The sequence below is a fragment of the Corvus moneduloides genome, chromosome 1, assembly GCF_009650955.1.
Source record: "Corvus moneduloides isolate bCorMon1 chromosome 1, bCorMon1.pri, whole genome shotgun sequence".
In the NCBI taxonomy this organism is placed as follows: domain Eukaryota; kingdom Metazoa; phylum Chordata; class Aves; order Passeriformes; family Corvidae; genus Corvus; species Corvus moneduloides.
The window spans coordinates 61,030,373-61,051,736 of record NC_045476.1 but is presented as its reverse complement, the minus strand read 5'-3'; the positions used below and the strand labels follow the sequence as shown (position 1 = coordinate 61,051,736).

The following is a 21,364-nucleotide window of genomic DNA, read 5'->3' as shown; positions in this document are numbered from 1 at the left end:
GAGTTATCTTTTGATTACTCTTAAAAGTTTGTGATGGGATTTAACTGCTTAAAACAGACAATGGGCTCACATAATGGAGGGCAAAAGCTTTCATTTCAGTGTCTCCAAGGATGCCTAGTAAACTTTTCATTGGGTGAGAAAGCCACGCCATGAACTTCAGGAGGCATGTAGCTTCATGAAGGAAAAAGAATTCACAGGAAAATAATATGAAAAATTGCAGTGTTTCCCCCTAGATATTTTTTTGGCAGAGATAAGGATTCAGTGTTGCATCTTGGGTAGGGTGTACAGAGTCAGTCAGTAACTCTCTACAGGGAATGTGGAACTGTGTGGGCCAGGCTGTGGGATCCTAGCTGCTGGCTAGAGCCACTGTTAGTTACAATGAACACTGAAAATGATACAAGCAGATTAGAATTTAAAGAAATCTACAGGAAGTGAGAGAGATTTCTTTCACCATACCTGTTTACACTGAGGTGTGTATGCTTAAAGGTGCACTTACCTCAAATTCAGCAGACCTGCTTGGAAGGCTGAAGTCTAGTAAGCACTATCCACCTCAGAGGAACAGGTTTATTTCTTTCCCTTTCTTGATTTGTTTTGTGTTGACTTGCAGGGTGTACCTGGATCTCGTGGTCTCCCTGGAGCTGATGGCAGAGCTGGTGTCATGGTAAGACTTTGTCTGGGTCACTCTTTCTGGAACCACCTTTTATATACAGATTTGTGATGCTTTTTGCTACCTCTGCAAAAATTTTATGTATTTCTTTTGTAGGGACCTGCTGGTAACCGTGGTGCTAGTGGTCCTGTTGGTGCTAAGGGTCCTAGTGGTGATGCTGGCCGTCCTGGTGAGCCTGGTCTTATGGGTCCAAGAGTAAGTTTGAACTCTGTGGAATAAGTTTGAACTACATAAAAAGAAAATTACTTACAATTAATGGACAAAATTATTCAGGAATTCAACTGCAAAAATTCAGCATGTGCTAACCACAATTAGGGCATTTCCACCACTCAATTGAAAAAATCCCATTAGGAATGGTTAAGAAGCATCAAAATGTTTACTGAAATTAGTTACTTTTGTTGTGGTAGCATTTGATTGCCTTGTGATAGAGCACTGTCCTCTTGTACTGGATACTGCATTGACTTCTGTAAGGGGCTTCCACTTGTGATTATTTACAAAATGTGATCATTGTGATCACAATTGAGGGGTGTGTGTCCTCTTTAATGAACTCAAAGGAAAGCAAACCCTACTAAAATGATGTGAGTTGGCTGATCTCAATTATTTTTCTTTTAATTTGCAAATTATTTCACTGAAAACAGCCATTCACTTTTAGTGGTGTTGGCTGCAGCCAGATTATATTCATGTCATTACATTTATACTCCTTATTCTTTCTCTCCCTACCCTACCCTGTGAAGTGAAAGTTTGCAATGCACGTGTGAATGTTAGGCATCTGCAAACGTTGAAACTCACTATCCTCCAAAGCAGAGCCTAAATTAGTTTCTCTGAGTAAAACAGGTTTTCCCTACACTGATTTTTCAACTGGCATGGGAGCACACACCACCAAATTGACAGTCAGTGTGCTTCATGTGGAAATGTGATAGCACTTACAGTCCTGTTTAAACAGTGTATATCGATAACTTGGCACCGCTGTGTGTATGCATGCATGCATGTAGAAAAAAATCTGGTTGTATTGGGTGAGTTGGTTTCCTTCTAAAAACATGAAACTTTTCTTTTCTCAGGGTCTCCCAGGTCAGCCTGGAAGCCCGGGCCCTGCTGGCAAGGAAGGTCCTGTTGTAAGTACCTTGCTTTTTATTCTGTTCCCCCATTGCATGTGAAAGAATGAAGTACAGTTGTATAAAGCAGACATCTCAGCACTGAGCTCTAACACAGCTCTGTAAAAACAGCAAGATTTTCTATTGTATTACTCAAGATCAGCTTGAACCTTTCCATTCATTTCTGTGGGTCTCAGATCAGGCTTGTGTCCTGGAAGGGGAAGCAGAAATACAGAGTTCTACAAAAAGGAGAAAAAGGGAGGGATGCATAAGGATGTGATGTATCAACAATGGTGAAAAGTTAAATGACATTTGCTTCCTGACATATTTCTCCTAAAGCTGAACTCTAATTAAATTGCCTCAGCCATTTAATAATATGATTTCTTTTTCTAGGGTTTCCCTGGAGCGGATGGTAGAGTTGGGCCAATTGGTCCAGCTGGTAATAGAGGTGAGCCTGGCAACATTGGATTCCCTGGACCAAAAGGTCCCACTGTAAGTACAATACAGAAACTTTCTATTACTATGAAGGTATTTCCAGACTAACCTGTAGGTTCCCAACTCTATCATTAATCCAACACATCTCCCTGTATCCTCCTGTGCTGCTCGTTGGATGGCATCCCCTTACATTCAAGAGTTGTTTTAAATTATTTTCCAGCTATCTAAAATATGATTAAAGAAATGAAAAAGCAATTTTCTTAGGTTAGGGATATTTTGACATTCAAGTGATTAGAATAATATATGTCTATTTTATGATTTCAGCGTGTCCATTTTATCATTTCTGTATATTCACATCAGTAAAATTTCTGTCAAATTTGGCCATTAAACCAGTTATTTATGGAGCAATATCCAAAGCTCACTCAGCTTTGAAGAAAAGCTACCAGTGACTTCAGTGGGGTTATTTACATGTCCTAGAGAGGCCACAGATAACAATCATGTCCTGGATTTGGTGTTGCTGTACATACACACACATGCCAACATATAGAAAGTGTATTGCATAGGATACTATATGGAGTGCCATGAATTATAATATCAGAACATAAAGGCATAGAGTTTTGAAAAGACATGTATTTTTGAGCTAATTTAAGTGATCCAAAATGACAGATGGAACTTGTGTGTGTTTTAATTGCGGTTAAAGAAATATTACAGTAAATCTTCTGGCAATGAGAGTGTAAGTCTGTGCTTAATAGTTTAAACTGAATCTAATATGAAGTCTTGGTAAACTTTTATATCTTTTTCTTTCAACTTCAGGGTGAACCTGGCAAACCTGGTGAAAAAGGCAATGTTGGTCTTGCTGGCCCACGGGTATGTGGATAGTTTTCTTTATCACCTACCAGAGCGAAAAAAAAAAGTAGATTTTCCAAACCTCTATAAGATAGCATTGGCTTGTGCAGGCAGGAATAGATGATGAAATTAGCAAAGCCCTTGGGAATGCATTCATTTTAGCTTCATGTCAGTGGGGGCTATTATTTAATGGATAAATGAAAGCTCCCCTTCATGGGGTCTTATCTTACAAAGAGGAAAAAAACAGCACTCCCTGTCCTTAATTCTTAGAGCACAGTGTATGGTTTCTAATTAACCCTGTAAATTTCCAGCTTTTTACTGATAGTTGAAACTTACTAATACTTCCATTTAAGGGACCCAAAAAACGGTCTGCTGTGGGGAAAATGCTATCAGCAAGATTTCTATATTCTGTAATTCCAAAAGACGTTTCTTTAAGGATGAATGTGCTGCAATAACTAAAACAATGATGAGAATTTAAAACTTTAAGAATCTTTAGTACTTCTGGCTGTGAAGTTGTTGCAAGTAAATGGTTAAGTTCAAAATGCACAGTCAGAAACCTTTGGTTTCGGCACATAATCATTTAGAGATATTATTTATATCAAATCAAAAGTTTGATAACAGCTTTCTACTTGAACATATATAGGGTGCTCCTGGTCCAGAGGGAAACAATGGTGCTCAAGGTCCTCCTGGAGTCACTGTAAGTAACAGCCTCCACACAAATCCAATTTGTGATTTACTTTTCATTAATGGGACTTCCCTTTTTTAAATCCACTTTCCTGTATTTCTTCTTCCAAGTTAATCACTTATTTTTCATTCCATTCAGGGCAACCCAGGTGGAAAGGGTGAAACAGGTCCTGCTGGCCCTCCTGGCTTCCAGGTAAGTAACAATGTGCTCTGTTCAGTCTTATCTATGGTTCCCAAAGTGTGAAGAGCTTCTGCCTCAACTAAATTTTTATTCTCATTTCTTTACACTCAGGGTCTGCCAGGTCCCTCGGGTCCTGCTGGAGAGGCTGGTAAACCAGGCGAGAGGGTGAGTGACAGACACGGCATTCCACAGATGGGGCAGGCATTGCATTGAGGGCTGTGTTTGCAATGGCACATGTGGTGAAGCAAGAGCCTGTTGAATCTGTTTGCCAAAACAAAGCAATCAGGGTAACATGCAAACTTTAATAGTCCCTTTTGCATTGGAACTTGTATCATACTTCCTTTTTCAAAGTTTTGGTATGAAACAGAGCAAAGACAGCTCGTTGCTGTTTGGGCCTTAAGTAGAAATAAAATACGGTTATTCCCCCAGAAGAGGCAGTACATGAAAAATATTTTACTTCACATTGCTTTCAAAATCTTCAAGGTTCAATCTAACCTGCATTACTCCAATTATGTTCTTGCACCTCAGTTTGACTTCAGTGAATTTACAATGGCATCCAACTGAGGTAGTTCAGTTGGAGTCCGTGCTCTAGCTGCTGCAGTTACTGTGTGATATAATCTGCAAATCGAGCATCCTATGTGTCATAATCACCTTTAGCATTTATAGTTACATCTGTGTCCCTGTAAAAGAGTTTACATTGTATATACCTGGAAAAAAGAGCTTGTAATTTGATAACTAACTCTTCAGATGAAAAAATACTATCTAATGTGTACTTTGAGATCCTGTGCAGCTGGATGAAAAGGGGTTATTTCCATGTATGTAATAGACTGTCTGCAGATTTTTCTGAAACTTTTCAATATGCTGCTACAATTTGAGAATTTCCATTTGTGGCTAAGAAACAAAGTACAATTTAAGCAAGTAAGTTTCCCTTAGAAATATACCACTATATCTGCTCTCTTCTAGGGTCTTCATGGTGAATTTGGTGTCCCCGGTCCTGCTGGCCCACGAGTGAGTAACTAACTGGAAATCTGGTACAGACTGTCTTAATAATATGTTCAGTAATAATAGTAGCTATTCACATTTCCGTGTTCCTCAAGGCAAAAAGCTCTTCTCTGTTACAGAATAGTGCATTGCAGCAGACTCCCAGGAAGGAAAGATAATATTCTCTGCTCTTTGCAGGTGTCAGGGTATTTGAGTTAGGGTTAACATGGTTGCCAGTGTTATTAAATTTCTGTATAAGCAGTATGAATATTACCCAAATAATGATGTCCTGCATTAATGTCTCTTCCAATGAGACTGTGGATGATAAAGGACTGATCCTACAGTGTTACACTGAGGCCTGATGAATGTGAGAATTTTCATCTGCAGTGCCTGTGTTCAGACCTTCTTAGCCTGACCATTACAGTTTTACTATCCCTTGCTAGGCAGCCCCTACCCCCCCAGTACTGTCTTTGAATAAATAGTGGGCTCAATTCAGAACCTGGAATAGTCATTAGAAGGTATTGCCTCCCACTTCCCTTTAATCCTGAACTGTCAATAAACATCTTCAAAGAGCTTTCTGTGGAAGCCTTCCTGCATGGCAGGAAGATCCCATTTATGTAGAGCAAGGAGTAGTTATTAAAATGCTCAATTAATTATTTGATTTCCAACTCCACCTATAAAGAGATTGATATTTAACCTGCTTCTGTTGCTTCTTCTTTTCTTCTAACTTCCAGACTAAATATGTCCAATGACAAATATTCCCATTCATTCTTATAAGTTATGTCAATCAGTTTAAGCAGCACTTTTGCTCCCTATGTTTTAGTGCCGAGTCTGTATCAATAATCATGTCTGAGCTAAACTCTCATTTTGCCAGTGTATCCAAGCCAAGTTCCCTTTGTCATAGCAGTAGCAGTTATATGCCTCTGCTCCAGCTTGCCCTAAGCATCACATCCCCAGCCCAGGGTGTATTTCATCCAGTATTCCAAATTAGGTCTTACTGATGCTTTATACGCAAAACTAGCACTTCCTAAAAATACCCCACTGCTTGTGCCAGATCACATCTTCCTTTATCATGTCTGCATCATATTGTTGGCTATTACCTTTCCCTTTCAGTCATTTTCACCATTGAAACCTCAGTTTACAGCAGAATTCTCAGTTTTGTGCCTAAATAACTAACCTGGTACTAGTACTCTTGAATTTTATCCCTTTGCTGTGACAGCCTTTTAGCAGGTTATTCACTTCTTCCTGTGTAGTATGCCAATCCTTCTTCCTGTTGACAAATGCTTCCACCTTTGTGATATCTGCATATTTCTTCCTTTTCTGCCTCTCTGTAATTAACAAAATGTTTGAAAAAAAAATCAGTTGAGGAACAGCTCTACAATAGAAGTTAATCTTTTTCATCACTGGTGCTTTCTAGTAGTGTGCTATCTCCCCTTGAGTCAGTTCTTTGACCACATTATAATTTTTATACAAAATTCCAGATTTTCCAGCATAACTAAAAATCTCCATTATACTTTATCAGATTATTCACCAACGTCCATCTTAATCACACTGAGATAAGTTGAGAAATATTTAGTAAAACTGGTGTTTCTATCTTTGATAGATCTACTGTGTATTTAAATCAAGTTTCTGGTTACTTCCATGTCTTCCATATCATATCTATGAATCAGAATTTATCCTTATACCTGTATTAATGTACAGGTCACATTTGTAGGCTTTAGGTGTTACCTTTATTCTCCATAATTCACCAGGCATTTGCCACTGTAAAAATAATTGTTTTCCAGTTACTATCTCTTTAATTTGACTAGAATCCATTATTTGTCCTAAAACAGAATCTCCATTTGACAGTAGAATGCCAGACACTGTTAACAGAAAAAGCACAGTAGCCAAAATCCATGTTCAAGAAGTATTCATACTTTAGTTGTCAGCTGTTATCATGATGCAAGTCTTTATTACTTCATTTTAATATTTTTGTGTCAAAAACTAGAGCCGGTTCTTATGACCAATTTAGTTAATAGCTGCACAATTCTAATGAAAGGTTTGTTCAGATAAAAATGCGTCACACTGTCATTGCTCCTAGCCAGTGCTTTCAGCTACAGAACAATTCAAGGAAGCACTCAGACCAGACTGTCTCCTGTAGGGTGAACGTGGTCCTCCCGGTGAGAGCGGTGCCGTTGGTCCTGCTGGTGCCATTGGAAGCCGTGGTCCCTCTGGCCCCCCAGGCCCTGATGGTAACAAGGTATGTCATTTCCAGCTGCCACTGCCTTACTGTTGAATTCCTGATGAACGCAATCCAAAACCTCTCTCCAAGTGGTAAAGTTCCATTCCAGCTAGTCCACATTAATATTAAATGGGTTTCTGTTTAGTGCCATAGATGATGGTAGGGGAAGTCAGTTTGAATACAGGTTGTCAGCTGGGTATGCTGTTATTCTATTTGGAGATAGGATCCGAGATTCTGACCAAAATTCATGCTGACTTCTATTTATACCCACATCTACTTGTACACAGGAACTTCTTGTGTCTAGTAAGCACTATTTTTCCCCAAACATTAGGGCAATAGTAAGTGATCATCTAACAGATGATGATGTTGGCTTGATGCTAAGTGAATCTGGGTCTTAGTTTTCTGGGTAGTTTCTTAGGTTTTCATGGGTAGTCTTTCTACAGAAGTTTCGTTTGGAACATGGACCTTAAACCTCAGGAGCCTACAGAATCAGAGACAGTGTTCACATCTAGCATCTTCACTAGCTGGAAAAGTAAAACACGTACAATAGCTCAAGACAAAAATGTTACTACTCACACTGTTTACAACCAAGCAGAATGATGGGCAGAATAGTAATGGTTTTGTTCCAAATTGTGTGAGTGACTTGATCCTGACTTACATGATATGCTATTGCTGCTAGGGTGAGCCTGGAAATGTTGGTGCTGCTGGTGCTCCTGGTCCTGCTGGCCCTGGTGGAATCCCAGGAGAGAGAGGTGTTGCTGGTGTTCCAGGAGGCAAGGGTGAAAAGGTGAGGTGGACAACTGCCTTGTTACTGCATGCACAGGTCTGAGATGCCTAAATTTCATTAACTTGGAAAAACCTGCAGGTTATCCCAATATGACTTTTATTTACTGTGAAACGGTATTACTCAATAGTCAGCAAGTAGAGGTTTTGTTGGTCTTACAGACTGACAGTCTTTCCTAAGGTACTATCCTAAAACTTTTTAAAAACCACTATGTATTGACATGCAGATTAATCCAGAACACTAAGCTGTATTAATAAAAAAAAAGAGAGAACAGAGTGCTGATCTGATTTCTTTACTCCAGTGATGGCCTGAAAATAAATTTTTGTTATATGAAGCATATGACATTTTATGTGTCCACCCATATGATGTCATTGTTTTTAATAGCTGTTTTCTTGCTTCATATAGAAAGTATAATATGAATACCCAGAAGAATTTTTACAGATGGATATCTCTTGACCAAAAGAAAAGACATTTTGAAGGGAATTCATATTCTTTATTTCTAATACACATGGACATGGTTTTCAACTTCTAATTCCATTCAAAATTCTTGGGACCTGGGAGAAGCCAAGTAGGTTTCCCATGAAAGAAGCAGGTTTATTCTGAAAAGCATGTCAGTCCTCTTTGCAAACCTTCCCTTTGCAAATCAGTACCTACTCAGCAATAGGAATGAAATAATAATCAAAGTTCATTTCTCCAGAAAACCTAGCATGATAAACTTTTTTTGTGATGTCTAAGTAATCCACAGATTGTCAGTAAACAGCTCAAGACTTCTTTCATACAAACTACTGTGTTCATTAGCAATACAATTTTTCCCACTGTGTGTTCCAGGGCGCCCCAGGTCTGAGAGGTGATACGGGTGCAACAGGAAGAGATGGTGCTCGTGTAAGTATCTTATAGTTCTACTTGATTTTTGGCCTTGCTACACCTCAGAACTTAAATATTTGAGAATGTTCAGGACTTGCATTTCCCACTGTATTGCATTACTGCTTATATCTGCTCATTTTTGATACAAATCAATTTAATTTTGTTGCCCCTTGCCAAGGATGATTGAATTCAGGGGGAGAGAGAGAAAAGTGATCACTTCTCATGCATCCAAGCAGAGAAATTACATGAGCACAGTATTGCACAGACATTGCACAGCTGTTCAGTATGACAGTATCCTCTTTAATTTTATGGGCTCAGCCCAGACAGCTAATTTTAAAGGCAGCCTGCAAACTTACACAAAACTATCCTTAATTTGAGATTCCAGGTTCCTTTCTTAGAATTCATACTTTGGGAAGGAAAATAACAGAATATATATATTTTTTATAAAATCATGTGTCCTTTATATTGAGAACATCTGAAAGAAAGTTCCACACCTTTCTCCAAGAGGAAAGAGAAAGCTTATTTAAAGTAGTTGGTCCTACTTGCATTTTATTTGAAACAGTGTCCTGTCTCTTGACCTGTAGGGTCTCCCTGGTGCCATTGGTGCTCCTGGCCCTGCTGGTGGTGCTGGTGATCGGGTAAGTCTACTCTTTGAATGAAAAAATGTCTAGTTGATACAGTTTACTCACTCATGAATATTAAAGATGAGTTCCATAAGAACCAATTCCATCTTTCCAGTGTGCACAAATTTTTTAAGTTTTTCAGATTCAGAGAGCAAGGGCTGATGGGACTATTCAATAAAGCTTGCCATAGGACCCCAGACCTTTTTCTGAGACGGCAAGAAAGAGGATGCACATCTACATGGCAGCAGGTTATATGTGGAAAAGATTCTGATTCAGAATTCAAATGAATTTTTCCCAGTTGAGGTTAAACTCCATCATCCTCCTCATACTGTGAGAGGAGATTTTGATACAGCCATGAATAACCACACATTAGCTCAGAATGATCCTTTATGCTGTCTCATATCATTAGAAATTATTAAGGTGGATCAGAACCAGAAGCATTTTCAGTAACATCTGAGAGACCCGAGGAGACTCATTATATATATCTGTACCACAAGGTCATTCCTGTTCTGACTACAGTAAGGCCATTTCCCAGTGTCAAAATGGTTTTGGCTGTCTTTTAGGGAGAAGGAGGTCCTGCTGGTCCTGCTGGTCCTGCTGGTGCCCGTGGTATCCCTGTAAGTAACAATTTCTACAATTATTCCTGTGTCAAAAATATGATGTTGAGAAAATTGCCCTTTTAAAGACCATTCCAACCAGTCCTCTCTTCTTTGTCCTCTCTCTAGGGTGAACGTGGTGAGCCTGGTCCCGTAGGTCCCAATGGATTTGCTGGACCCCCTGTGAGTTTTGTTTGTACTTTCCTGTTATTGATGCCATAACCTTCCTCTGTTTCCTTTGTAAGATTTTCAGTTCCTCACTTTGTCTGTTTTTCTGCCCACAGGGTGCAGCTGGTCAGCCTGGTGCTAAAGGCGAGCGTGGGCCCAAAGGACCTAAGGGTGAAAGTGGACCAACAGGTGCCATTGGCCCAATCGGTGCTTCTGGACCACCAGTGAGTGAATTGTGTCTTTGTGAAATGCATAGTTCTTAACATGCAAGCAATACATTAGCCTGAAAGCCTTGAATCCTGAAAAGGTAATGAAAAAAAGAAACAAAACTTCAAACTAGGCTGTGAGAAAAGTTACCATGCTGATTTTCACGCATTACGTAAATTTTATCAATCTATTTATGTGGGCTCAGATCATGAGTCTGGAACTGAAATGAAGAGAAAATAACTAATTTTCAACTTGCTCTGAAGATCAGCCAAATCACTCTATCTTGAACCATTCAGGGGGTGATTGGGTAAGTTCTGACCTGAGGATGTTGACACTTTTCTCTCAAGGATGGGCTGTGCTTTCACAGTCTGATTTTCAGACTCAGTCATCCATATGCATGTGTGCAAATTTTTCCATGCACCCATTTGCAGACAGGCTTTTCATGTGCTGACACCTTTATAGCCCAAAGCTGTATACTGCTTCACATGCACATAGCCCGTTATTGGGGAACTGGTTGAAAGTTCATGATGATGCAGAAAGTCAGACCTACATACTTCAAATACCACAAAATGTTGCAGGATAACATAGCTTAGGTTACTTACTGTATGATTTTAATAGACCAATACCAGGGTCTTGCACTATGTGGCTGAGTTAGTCACAAAGTGCAAACAGAGGACTTGATGATTTCGTCCTGCTTCCACATTTTGACTTCCAGGTTTGTTTAGATGCTTGTAACACTTGCTAGGAAATTAATTTGGATCACAAATGCCTTATGCAACTTTTCTCAGGCCTTATGATACCAATTTAAAATGTCTGTGAGAATTTAATACCCTATTATCAGGATAGGCAGCATGGTTTTGGGCCCAGTCCTCCTTCCACTGGTGTAAAAATCACCCTTAGCTTTCACAATAGTGAGACTGAGCCCTTACTCTAAATAGGGAGCATTAATTGCCTTTGTTTGATCCATCTCTTTTTCGATCCTTCCTACTTAGGGTCCTGTTGGTGCTGCTGGTCCTGCTGGCCCTCGTGGTGATGCCGGTCCCCCTGTAAGTCTTCAGACTTTTAGTACTGACATTGTTGCTTTTCATGAAGTTTTTTTTTCCTTTAAACCTAATCTTCGTTTTCAATTTTGTTTTTAGGGCATGACTGGTTTCCCTGGTGCTGCTGGAAGAGTTGGTCCTCCAGGCCCTGCTGTAAGTAATGAAGTAACTAATAAAGAAGCTCTGTGGGAGAGAAGTCAGAAGTTACTTTGCTTAGGGATAATCCTAACTTTTGTTTTGTTTATATGAATCATAATTGCACTGGAATCATCTCAGGTCCTTATAGGATTGGGTAAGAAAAAATCTAACTGTTCAAACTCCCAGAGTATGACCTATGCATTTAATTTGTGAGTTTTTTATAATCCATCAAGCATCCCTATGTATCTTGAAGCACCCAACCATTTCCAAAAATCTGTATTTATTTGCTTTTGCTCAAATCAATGGCTATGCAATTTCTCATGATGGAGTGGATTAAGAAGGTTATGTCCAATCTGCAGAAGAATGTTAAGGTTATTGTATGTCCACATTTTCTAAAGTACCTGCAGTTCTAGCCCCTGTCTTGAGCAGGGTAAACTCTCATTGTGTTTTAGAGTGTGAATATTTTTTATTTTTCAGTAATAAATTCTCATTCCAGATTGAAATTTGTAGTTTTTATTTTCAAAGCTGTTTCCAACCATTATCAGGCACTTCTTTTCTTAGATGCCCTAGATTTAAATAAATTTTAAATCTCAATATCCAAAGCAAATAATTCTCTTGAACTGGAAGATACTGTTTGTTTGGTTTTTTTTCTCATAGATGTTATAGTTGCAATTAATGTCTCCAAAGAGAGACAGAGCTATATTTTCCCACCAAATTTTGTCACTTTCACCTGCCCAGAGTAAAAAAAAAAAAGAAAAAAAAATCACTTCAATAATTCTACTGCTTCCAGCTATCCACTGCTAACAAAGCAATAGAAGTTGCTGCTTTGGAGCAGCTGATAACCTGTTTATTGCAAGGGACTATTTTTTTACATGGACTTAAAATGAAATTTATCTATGTTGTCCCCAGGTCTATATTATAATGGTATCATATTCATACTCAATCCTAGGGCATCACTGGTCCCCCTGGTCCTCCTGGCCCAGCTGGCAAAGATGGTCCTCGAGGTCTGCGTGGTGATGTTGGACCAGTTGGCCGCACTGGTGAGCAAGGTATTGCTGGCCCGCCTGGTTTTGCTGGTGAGAAAGGTCCATCTGGAGAGGCTGGTGCTGCTGTAAGTTACTGAGTATCACATCTCATTAAACATTTCTCTTCCTGTAGATGTTATGGCTTCTGAGATATTTCTGGTGTTTGTGAAGGGCTTTTCTACTTTGTCCACAAATTTACCAAAGCCTTTATGTAGAAGTTCCACTGAGACACAAGAAATTGTTTATAGGCATGTTTGACAAACATGTCATAAAAGTGAACCTGATCCCTGGGTCAGGGTTTTCTTTCTCTTTTTCTCTTGTGGGGAGTTGCAGCTTTCTCTAACTACAGAATAAATTGATATTTAGTCTGAGAAAACTAAGCACATCTTCTGCTCTGAAATTAATACTCATGGACGGAAAAGGAAGGAACATGTGAATGTCCATTTAGAACAATCTCAATTCACAGCTGCAACAGAAACTCTGATTTGGGGGGATCACAAGGTTCAAGTTGTCTGCCCCCAGGTTGACTTAGAATTATACAAAAAAATTAATTCATTTTGAGTATCTTTAAGCTTTCACATCCAGAATTACTGGCTTTTTTTACAGTCAAACATGTTTCTGTCTGATTGAAGTAAGCACTTGTGTGAAATATCACAATTGTTACTCAAGAAAAAATTATAGAAACTTCTGTGATCTGCAGAAATTGCAACTGAGAATGAAATTTTTAGTGTCATTGTCAGATGTGTATGTTACATTTATTTTTGTCCATTAATATAAATATTATTCTCTTCATGTCATAGGGTCCTCCTGGTACCCCAGGTCCTCAGGGTATTCTTGGTGCTCCTGGTATCCTTGGTCTGCCTGGCTCCCGGGGAGAACGTGGTCTTCCAGGCATCTCTGGAGCAACAGTGAGTATACCATTAGTTAACTGCTTTAAACAGATAACATGTAAAACAAAGAAAATGGAAAAAACCCACACACATTTGAGGTTCCCTCCTATGGGAAACCAGGGAGATGTAGATTCTGTTGTTTCCAATTCTGTTGGAAACAGAGGATATGGACCTACCAGACTTAGAGAAATGGAAGAAATTATGGCTTGTTGTAGAGAATTATTAGCAAGTGAGCATATTTCTCAATGTCAGAAATGTTAGAGGTTTCTAATAGTAACATCTAGAATGAAGATAATATTTGATATAGATAGGTAGGTTTCTTATGTCCTGATTGTTTTTTCCTTCCCAAACTGATTGCAGAGAAATGTTTCACTTAGATGAAGGCCAAAAGTTCTGTCAGGTTGGTTTGTGTTGTATTATAATGTCACATTTTCTTACCACTGTTCCTGTATTAGGGTGAACCTGGTCCCCTGGGTGTTTCTGGTCCTCCTGGTGCCCGTGGTCCCTCTGGTCCTGTGGGTTCTCCTGGTCCAAATGGTGCTCCTGGTGAAGCTGGACGTGATGTAAGCTGTCTTTTAGCCTCTTCATGTTGCTTTTCTTTTATTCTGAGCCAAAGACAAATACTCAAAAAAAGTGCGTGGAACTGGAGGCTGTTCTGCTAGCAAACTTGTACAATGTCTTCAGAGAAAGTTTTATCAGGATTTTTATAGACATGGATTCCTACGCCCAACTAGGTGACAAATTTTTAAAGCACAAGTTGTGTCTGAAATACATCCTGAAATCACTCTCAGAATCTTTTGACTTTTTACGTAAATGCCAAGAAAGATGGAGCAGGGAAAAAAGATAACTTTCAGGAAAGTATAAAAATTGAAGCCTTATCAGGGAAGATTATTTGATAACCTGAAGCATTGTTAATTATATTGTTAATACAAATCTTGCAAAGAGAACAGAGAATATTAATTTTAAAATCCCAAAGTTTGTTTCATTGGAATTTTCTGAAGGAAAAGGGTTTTGTTTGGACACAGTCTAAGAGCTGAAGTGAAATTAACATTTGCAAAGGAAACCATTTAATCTTGTGAAGTACCACAACAAAATAATTTAGTTGTGGCTATTGTTTAGGTCCTTTTCCCTCCACTGGCATTTTTCACCTAAAAAGAAAGTCTCAGTTTTAAAAGACTGCAAGCTACATGAAAACCACAATTGCCTTAGCCTTCTCATTTACAGAAGTGTTGCAAAGCCCAGTAATTTTTTCTTTACTGAACTTTTAAAAACTAAAATATTTGAAGACCATTTTAGTTTTCTGACAACATTAGTATATTTAAGGGATTTGAGAACGGTGTGTATAAGGAAGACGTTTTTCTCTTCAAGATTTATACTATCCTATCTCAATATCTTCTCACTGTAAGCAATTAGACTGAGACAGTTCTGTGTGAGATGAAAGGTGATTGAATTTAGTAATTTTTTTCATGGTATTTTAATAGGGCAATCCTGGAAATGATGGTCCTCCAGGCCGAGATGGTGCTCCTGGTTTCAAGGTAACTTGTTTCCTTTTATTTCATTGTCTTGGAAGAAATATTCCAATATGTGTAAGTCAATAATAACACAAAGTCTCTCTTGTTGCATTCCTTTGTTCCCAGGGTGAGCGTGGTGCTCCTGGTAGTCCTGGTCCCAGTGGTGCTCTGGGTGCTCCTGGTCCTCATGGCCAAGTTGGTCCTTCTGGAAAGCCTGGAAACCGTGGTGAACCTGTAAGTTGATGAGATAATTATATACCTTAACTTTTTGGATTAAGGTCTAAGAGGACTAAGATTTATCTATCATATATACATATATACAAAATACATCACACCTCTACAATGTATAGATAATTACTTCACTTTCTCCAGAGATGTGTTGAGCACGGAACCTTCATTAGAACAATATACAGCAGTTACATGTATTTTCTATTCTTGTTTCAGGGCCCTGCTGGTGCTGTCGGTCCTGCTGGTGCTTTTGGTCCAAGAGGTCTTGCTGTAAGTCTGATTTTTAAATACATTACCACGTTGATGCAAGAAGAGAAAGCATGCTTTATCGATAAGGACTTTGGAAGTGATCAAGGGGCCCAAAACGTAATGCTTAAGGACCTGAAAATATTTAGGGACTTAGAATCTCAATATTAGCATTCTCTTTTGTGGGATCAGTCCTGAAGCTTTTGGGATTGGCACTCTTCCTGGGTGTATTAAGGGGATGTCCATTATATACATTGGGATATGGCTTAACGTAGAATACTTATACTGAATTCTTGCCTTTGACAGTAGTATGTTCTTGAAGCCTTCTAATTTATTCCTCTGACACCTATATCCCTTCCTAGGGCCCACAAGGTCCACGTGGTGAGAAAGGTCTACCTGGTGATAAGGGGCCTAGAGGTCTGCCTGGCTTGAAGGGACACAATGGATTGCAGGGTCTTCCTGGTCTTGCTGTAAGTAAATGGTTTTTAGGGGGTTGAGTATAAAGAGCAAAAAAACCAAAATAAGGTCACCCTAGCAAGGAATTACATATGCACAATAGAGCATGTTAATACCACTTACTCCACTGTGCAGCACCCTTCAAATCAAGAGTCATAAATAGGCTCTTTAACATTCAATGTTTTTGTACAAAATGGCAAATTCTGGTATTGGCATTAGAACTGTGAGTACCATTAGTTGCCTTGAAGCTCAGTTGCATTTGGCTAGCAAAGAATTAAAAAATCCTCTGCCTTTGTTTCAGTATTATTCCTTATTTTGGCCAAAAATTGTAAAACCTTTATCTCAGAAAAGCCGAAGTAAGCTGGGGATCTTCTTCCCTTTAAATTTGGGTATTAAATTTGGGTATCAACTTTAGGAATTACAACTTTTATTTTAAAGCCTTTTCTGAAGCTCAGAAGAAACAATATAAAGAATTTTACAGATCTAAAGATGTTTATATACATCTTTACTCCCTCTCTCTGCTCTTCCCAAAACAAGCATTTTATACCCAACTCCACTAATAAATGTCATTAGCCCTAGATTCCCATTCTCTGAGCCCAAATACATGTTGCCTATAGTTCCCTCTTGAATGAAGCAAACACAAAAATGTTCCCCTGCTCTTTTTTTGATGATTATGTATCTTTCCCAATAGGGCCAACATGGTGATCAAGGTCCTCCTGGTAACACCGGCCCTGCTGGCCCAAGGGTATGTGAATTTCAGAATATATTCAAATAACTCCCATTCTGATTGTGCAGTATATATGTATGCTCCCATTCATATGAATCTCTATTTGTAGCATTTTTACTGTCATTAAACTGTTCAAATGTCCTTTTAGGGTCCACCTGGTCCTTCTGGTCCTCCTGGTAAAGATGGTCGCAATGGTCTCCCTGGACCTATTGGTCCTGCTGGTGTGCGTGGCTCTCACGGTAGCCAAGGTCCTGCTGTGAGTATAACCTTTTTTTTGTTGATTTAACACATTTATGTTACACTATAAGCCTAGCAGTTATGTCATTCCAGAAGCCTAGCAGTTTAATAATGCATGTGGTTTTATTTCTTTAAAAATATATTTAATATTAGGGAAATGTTTAATAGACCTAAACTAAGAGATTTTGTTCACTCCTTATGGCCAGAGAGCAGATACACAAAGGAGATGTGGTAGTCCTACACTGTGCATCTTCCACTGCTTCAACCCACAGCAGTCACCACAGGGCGAGTCCATGTGTGCTGTTTCCAATCAGAGCTGAGGGTGCCAGGAGTTAAGCAGGAATGTCCATGTGTGGAATAATTTCATTAAAAGCACCATATATCTGACAGAATCCTTCTTGTCTTCTGCTTTTGAAAAACTTTAGGGTCCTCCTGGTCCTCCTGGTCCCCCTGGCCCCCCTGGTCCCAACGGTGGTGGATATGAAGTTGGCTTTGATGCAGAATATTACCGGGCTGATCAGCCTTCTCTCAGACCCAAGGATTATGAAGTTGATGCCACTCTGAAAACACTGAACAACCAAATTGAGACCCTGCTGACCCCAGAAGGCTCCAAAAAGAACCCAGCTCGCACCTGTCGTGACCTCAGACTTAGCCACCCAGAATGGAGCAGTGGTATGTTACTGCCAGATGTTTGCCCTTTCTGGCTCAGGGAGTACTTCCAGGTCGTTAGATTTCTTCGGTGAATGGTATCTTTGGCCACACGGCAAAAATATTAAATGACCAATGAAGAAGTTCTTTCTGCCTCTACTGAAAATAGATGCAAGTACATTTTGAAAAGCTCTTTATAGATATTGTTGGACATTATTCCAATAATTTTCCAAAATAATACAAAAATATTTAACCCTTGTTTTCAAATACAGTTTTTCATACGTTAACAATCCAAAATATCTATGTATCCCACTTATCACCTTAATATTGTACCTAGCCGTGATGTTTATGGCCTGAGTTCCTGTATCAGACAAGTGAATATGAGCTGAATGCAAAGTTTAGGCTGAGTGAACCATTGTTCACATTTCTTCCCGTAATGGCAGGCTTCTACTGGATTGATCCCAACCAAGGCTGCACTGCAGATGCCATTAGAGCATACTGTGATTTTGCCACTGGTGAGACTTGCATCTATGCCAACCCTGACAATATTCCTGTTAAGAACTGGTATATCAACAAGAATCCCAAGGACAAGAAGCAGCACATATGGTTTGGTGAAACTATCAATGGTGGCAGCCAGGTAAGTGATGTATGGCAGGGTGATTGTTTCCTACAGCATTGTCTGAAGAGTTCCCAATTCATTGACTCTCAGCAAGCAAGCAGATAAATTCTTAGGGGAGAAATATGAAAAAGCCAACTACCTTTTACCTCACGGGCATAGAACTCTGGTTCTGGCTTAGATCAGTTTGTTTAAAGTACTTCTCATTATTTTTCTAACTTTTCTTGATATCTGCAAATGATCCATTCAGCCTGAATAATGGTTATTGCTAAGGGAAGCCTGGACTGGAATATGATACATATAAAGACAGTCCAGAAAATGTCTGAAAGAGTACGAAAAACATCAGTCTTTTTAATTGATATTTTTTACATACAATACACACAACACTATTCCTGGAAAGATACTTATATTACACATCACAGATTCTGAGTGCATGCCACCATAACATTCAGAATTGTTGGCAAAAGGAAAAGCAAGAACCATGTCTACTTGCATGTTAGACACTGTCCCAGCAAATTGCAAGTAAACTACTTTTGTACAGCTAAGGAGATTTAATTACATCATTCTTAATTGAAATTGAGTTGATATTGTGATGAAGTGTCCAAGATAAGATTTGATTACATGGGGTCAGAACAGTTTAGGGTCCTGTTTCTTACTGTAGCTAAAAGTAGATGCTGTAAAAAGAATAGAGTGAAGTAAAGATTTGTATTATCCACAGACACTACTCTATTAGACTCAAAGAAAATTTCCAGGGTTTTATTGAAACAGGCATTTTTTGTGTGTAGCTGTGGAAACCATAGATTGTCTTCCTTGAACTTACCTGATCTTGTCTCAGAACCCACATAAACTGTTAACACCATTTCTTGGTGTTAACCAAGAACTCTAGAGTTTAACTACATTCACTCATGTCTGGTTGACAGTCTACCTCCTACTAGTTTTATTTCATGCTCTTTAGTTCTGGAGTGACAATAGAAAAGTGATTGAAGACTTCTGATTCATTTTCTTTAAAAGTTCCTAGCTGTCGTGGTTTAAGCGCAGATGGAAATGAGGTACCACTTGCTCAGTTCCCTCTCTCTTCCCCCCAGTCTACCCTAATGGAATGGGGAGGAGAATCATGGTATGTTGAGATAAGAACAGTTTAATAATTGAAAATAAAATAAAGTACCGTAAAAATGGTAAATAATAATGATAATAAAAAGTGAAACACCAAGTGATGCACAGTGTAATTGCTCACCACTTGCTGACTGGTGCAAAGGCCCCCTTTTCTGAACCCGGAGAGGCCACTCTTTAGGGTTATTTCACTCCAGTTTATATACTGGGCGTGATGTTTTATGGTGTGGAATATCCCTTTGGTCAGCCCAGGTCACCTATCCCAGCTATGCTCCCTCCCAGTTTCTATTGCTACTTCTTTCTCACTGGCAGAGCATGAGACCAAAAAAAAAAAAAATCTTTGACTTAGGATAAGCACGACTTAGCAAAAAACCAAGACATAAGTGAACATCAGTGTGTTAGCAACAGCATTCTCATTCTACTCTATCCAAAACACAGCACTGTATCAGCAACTGAGAAATTAACCCTACCCTAGCTGAAACCAGGACACTAGAGCAGCTATCACACATTTCCATAACAAACATCCTCCTTTCCCTAGCAGTACAACTGACTGGGTTCCTCTCTGTTTTTCAGTTTGAGTACAATAGTGAAGGAGTGACCTCAAAGGATATGGCCACCCAACTCGCCTTCATGCGTCTGCTGGCCAACCATGCCTCTCAGAACATCACCTACCACTGCAAGAACAGCATTGCCTACATGGATGCAGAAACTGGCAACCTTAAAAAGGCTGTTGTACTGCAGGGATCCAACGATGTTGAACTACGAGCTGAAGGCAACAGCAGATTCACTTTCAGTGTTCTTGAGGATGGCTGCTCTGTAAGTAATGCAGAAACCATGGGTGCAATGACTGCCCAGGCCTAAGCATGTGATTAGAGACAGAGTTGTGCTTTAGTTTAGAATTAGATTATCTGTCAGACCAGCAAAATTTTGCGTGGTGAAAATACATAGGCTACAAACCCAACCATGCAAGGTCACTAGCAAGTAGGAGGGAAGAGGTTACAAACAAATCCTATCTTGTACTGTGCAGTGTGGCAAAAAAAAAGTTTTCAGAGGGTCCAGATCCAAATTCTATGTAGCAGAAGACTGCTATAGGAGGGGCAGGATCTTTTAAGTCCTGAAACACTTAGGCAGGGTTCTCTTAGGATCTAACATCAGTGTGAATAATACAGTAGCTTGTATACAGCATCACACGTAGGACTACAGAAGATTCAAGTAAAGATTTTCTCTGTATTGGAGATCTGAATAGTTGGATGTGGGTATCTGATTTGCAAACAATAGAAGCAAAATTAATATGAAATTCTTCCAGAAATTATCCATTCAGGTGAAACAATTCTCAGTACTGTGAACACTGCAATAACAATTGCAATGAATCTTCTCTTACAGAGAAAGAACAACGAATGGGGCAAAACAATCATTGAATACAGAACAAATAAGCCATCCCGCTTGCCCATCCTTGACATTGCACCTTTGGATATTGGCGGCGCTGACCAAGAATTCGGTTTGGACATTGGCCCAGTCTGTTTTAAATGAATGAACTAAAATTAACTTAAAGCCTCTCCCAAATTATTCTCTTGTCATTTCTTTTTATAATGAAAGCTGACTCCTTCCATTTCTTCTGTTCATCTACTTGCTTAAACTCTGGGCGAAAGAGAAGGAGAAGAATTGATTGGAGCATTGTGCAATGAAATTTAATACAGCCCCACATGGACTTGGAAGTCTTTCAAGATTTAACACCTTGTTTTGGGAAATGTCAACCTTTGTAAAGAAAAAAAACCAAAATAAAAAGTCATGAAAGTTTGCACCACTTGTGGCCTTTGAATATCTTCCACAGAGGAAGTTTAAATCCATGACTTCCAAAGGTTTAAACTACCTCATACACTAAAATCAAGAGTGATCCACATCTTTTGTAGGAACTTCTCCGTATGATCTGAGGTACTTTCAGTTCCACTCAAAATACAGTGGTGCTAATTGCATACTTACAGAGTATCTTTCCAATACTTGAACTTTGATGGTGCTAGTAGCATTTAAGTATTGCTTCTCTGTTTCTTTGAAGTCTGTCTTAAAACTTAGGATGTCCTGTCTCACCCACAGCTTAAGCATGTGGATAATTTTTCTTCCTCTTTGTCTTCTTCCTCCAAAATCAG

The 21,364-nt window shown here is 39.2% G+C and overlaps 1 protein-coding gene across 1 annotated transcript in view; it reads left to right on the top strand.

Moving 5' to 3' along the window:
* Positions 1-21,024, top strand: part of COL1A2 (collagen type I alpha 2 chain) — a 39,067-nt gene extending 18,043 nt beyond the window's left edge. Inside the window, exons 22-52 of the mRNA XM_032111992.1 lie at positions 608-661; positions 764-862; positions 1,726-1,779; positions 2,152-2,250; positions 3,007-3,060; positions 3,683-3,736; positions 3,863-3,916; positions 4,016-4,069; positions 4,868-4,912; positions 7,026-7,124; positions 7,786-7,893; positions 8,719-8,772; positions 9,339-9,392; positions 9,941-9,994; positions 10,103-10,156; positions 10,258-10,365; positions 11,341-11,394; positions 11,488-11,541; positions 12,476-12,637; positions 13,352-13,459; positions 13,897-14,004; positions 14,923-14,976; positions 15,079-15,186; positions 15,397-15,450; positions 15,789-15,896; positions 16,574-16,627; positions 16,758-16,865; positions 17,272-17,518; positions 17,938-18,131; positions 19,794-20,036; positions 20,604-21,024. Coding sequence (XP_031967883.1) covers positions 608-661; positions 764-862; positions 1,726-1,779; positions 2,152-2,250; positions 3,007-3,060; positions 3,683-3,736; positions 3,863-3,916; positions 4,016-4,069; positions 4,868-4,912; positions 7,026-7,124; positions 7,786-7,893; positions 8,719-8,772; positions 9,339-9,392; positions 9,941-9,994; positions 10,103-10,156; positions 10,258-10,365; positions 11,341-11,394; positions 11,488-11,541; positions 12,476-12,637; positions 13,352-13,459; positions 13,897-14,004; positions 14,923-14,976; positions 15,079-15,186; positions 15,397-15,450; positions 15,789-15,896; positions 16,574-16,627; positions 16,758-16,865; positions 17,272-17,518; positions 17,938-18,131; positions 19,794-20,036; positions 20,604-20,750 — 2,901 coding nt within the window. The 3' untranslated portion in view covers positions 20,751-21,024. The remainder of the gene's footprint in view (positions 1-607; positions 662-763; positions 863-1,725; positions 1,780-2,151; positions 2,251-3,006; positions 3,061-3,682; positions 3,737-3,862; positions 3,917-4,015; positions 4,070-4,867; positions 4,913-7,025; positions 7,125-7,785; positions 7,894-8,718; positions 8,773-9,338; positions 9,393-9,940; positions 9,995-10,102; positions 10,157-10,257; positions 10,366-11,340; positions 11,395-11,487; positions 11,542-12,475; positions 12,638-13,351; positions 13,460-13,896; positions 14,005-14,922; positions 14,977-15,078; positions 15,187-15,396; positions 15,451-15,788; positions 15,897-16,573; positions 16,628-16,757; positions 16,866-17,271; positions 17,519-17,937; positions 18,132-19,793; positions 20,037-20,603) is intronic.
* Positions 21,025-21,364: the final 340 nt, after the last annotated feature.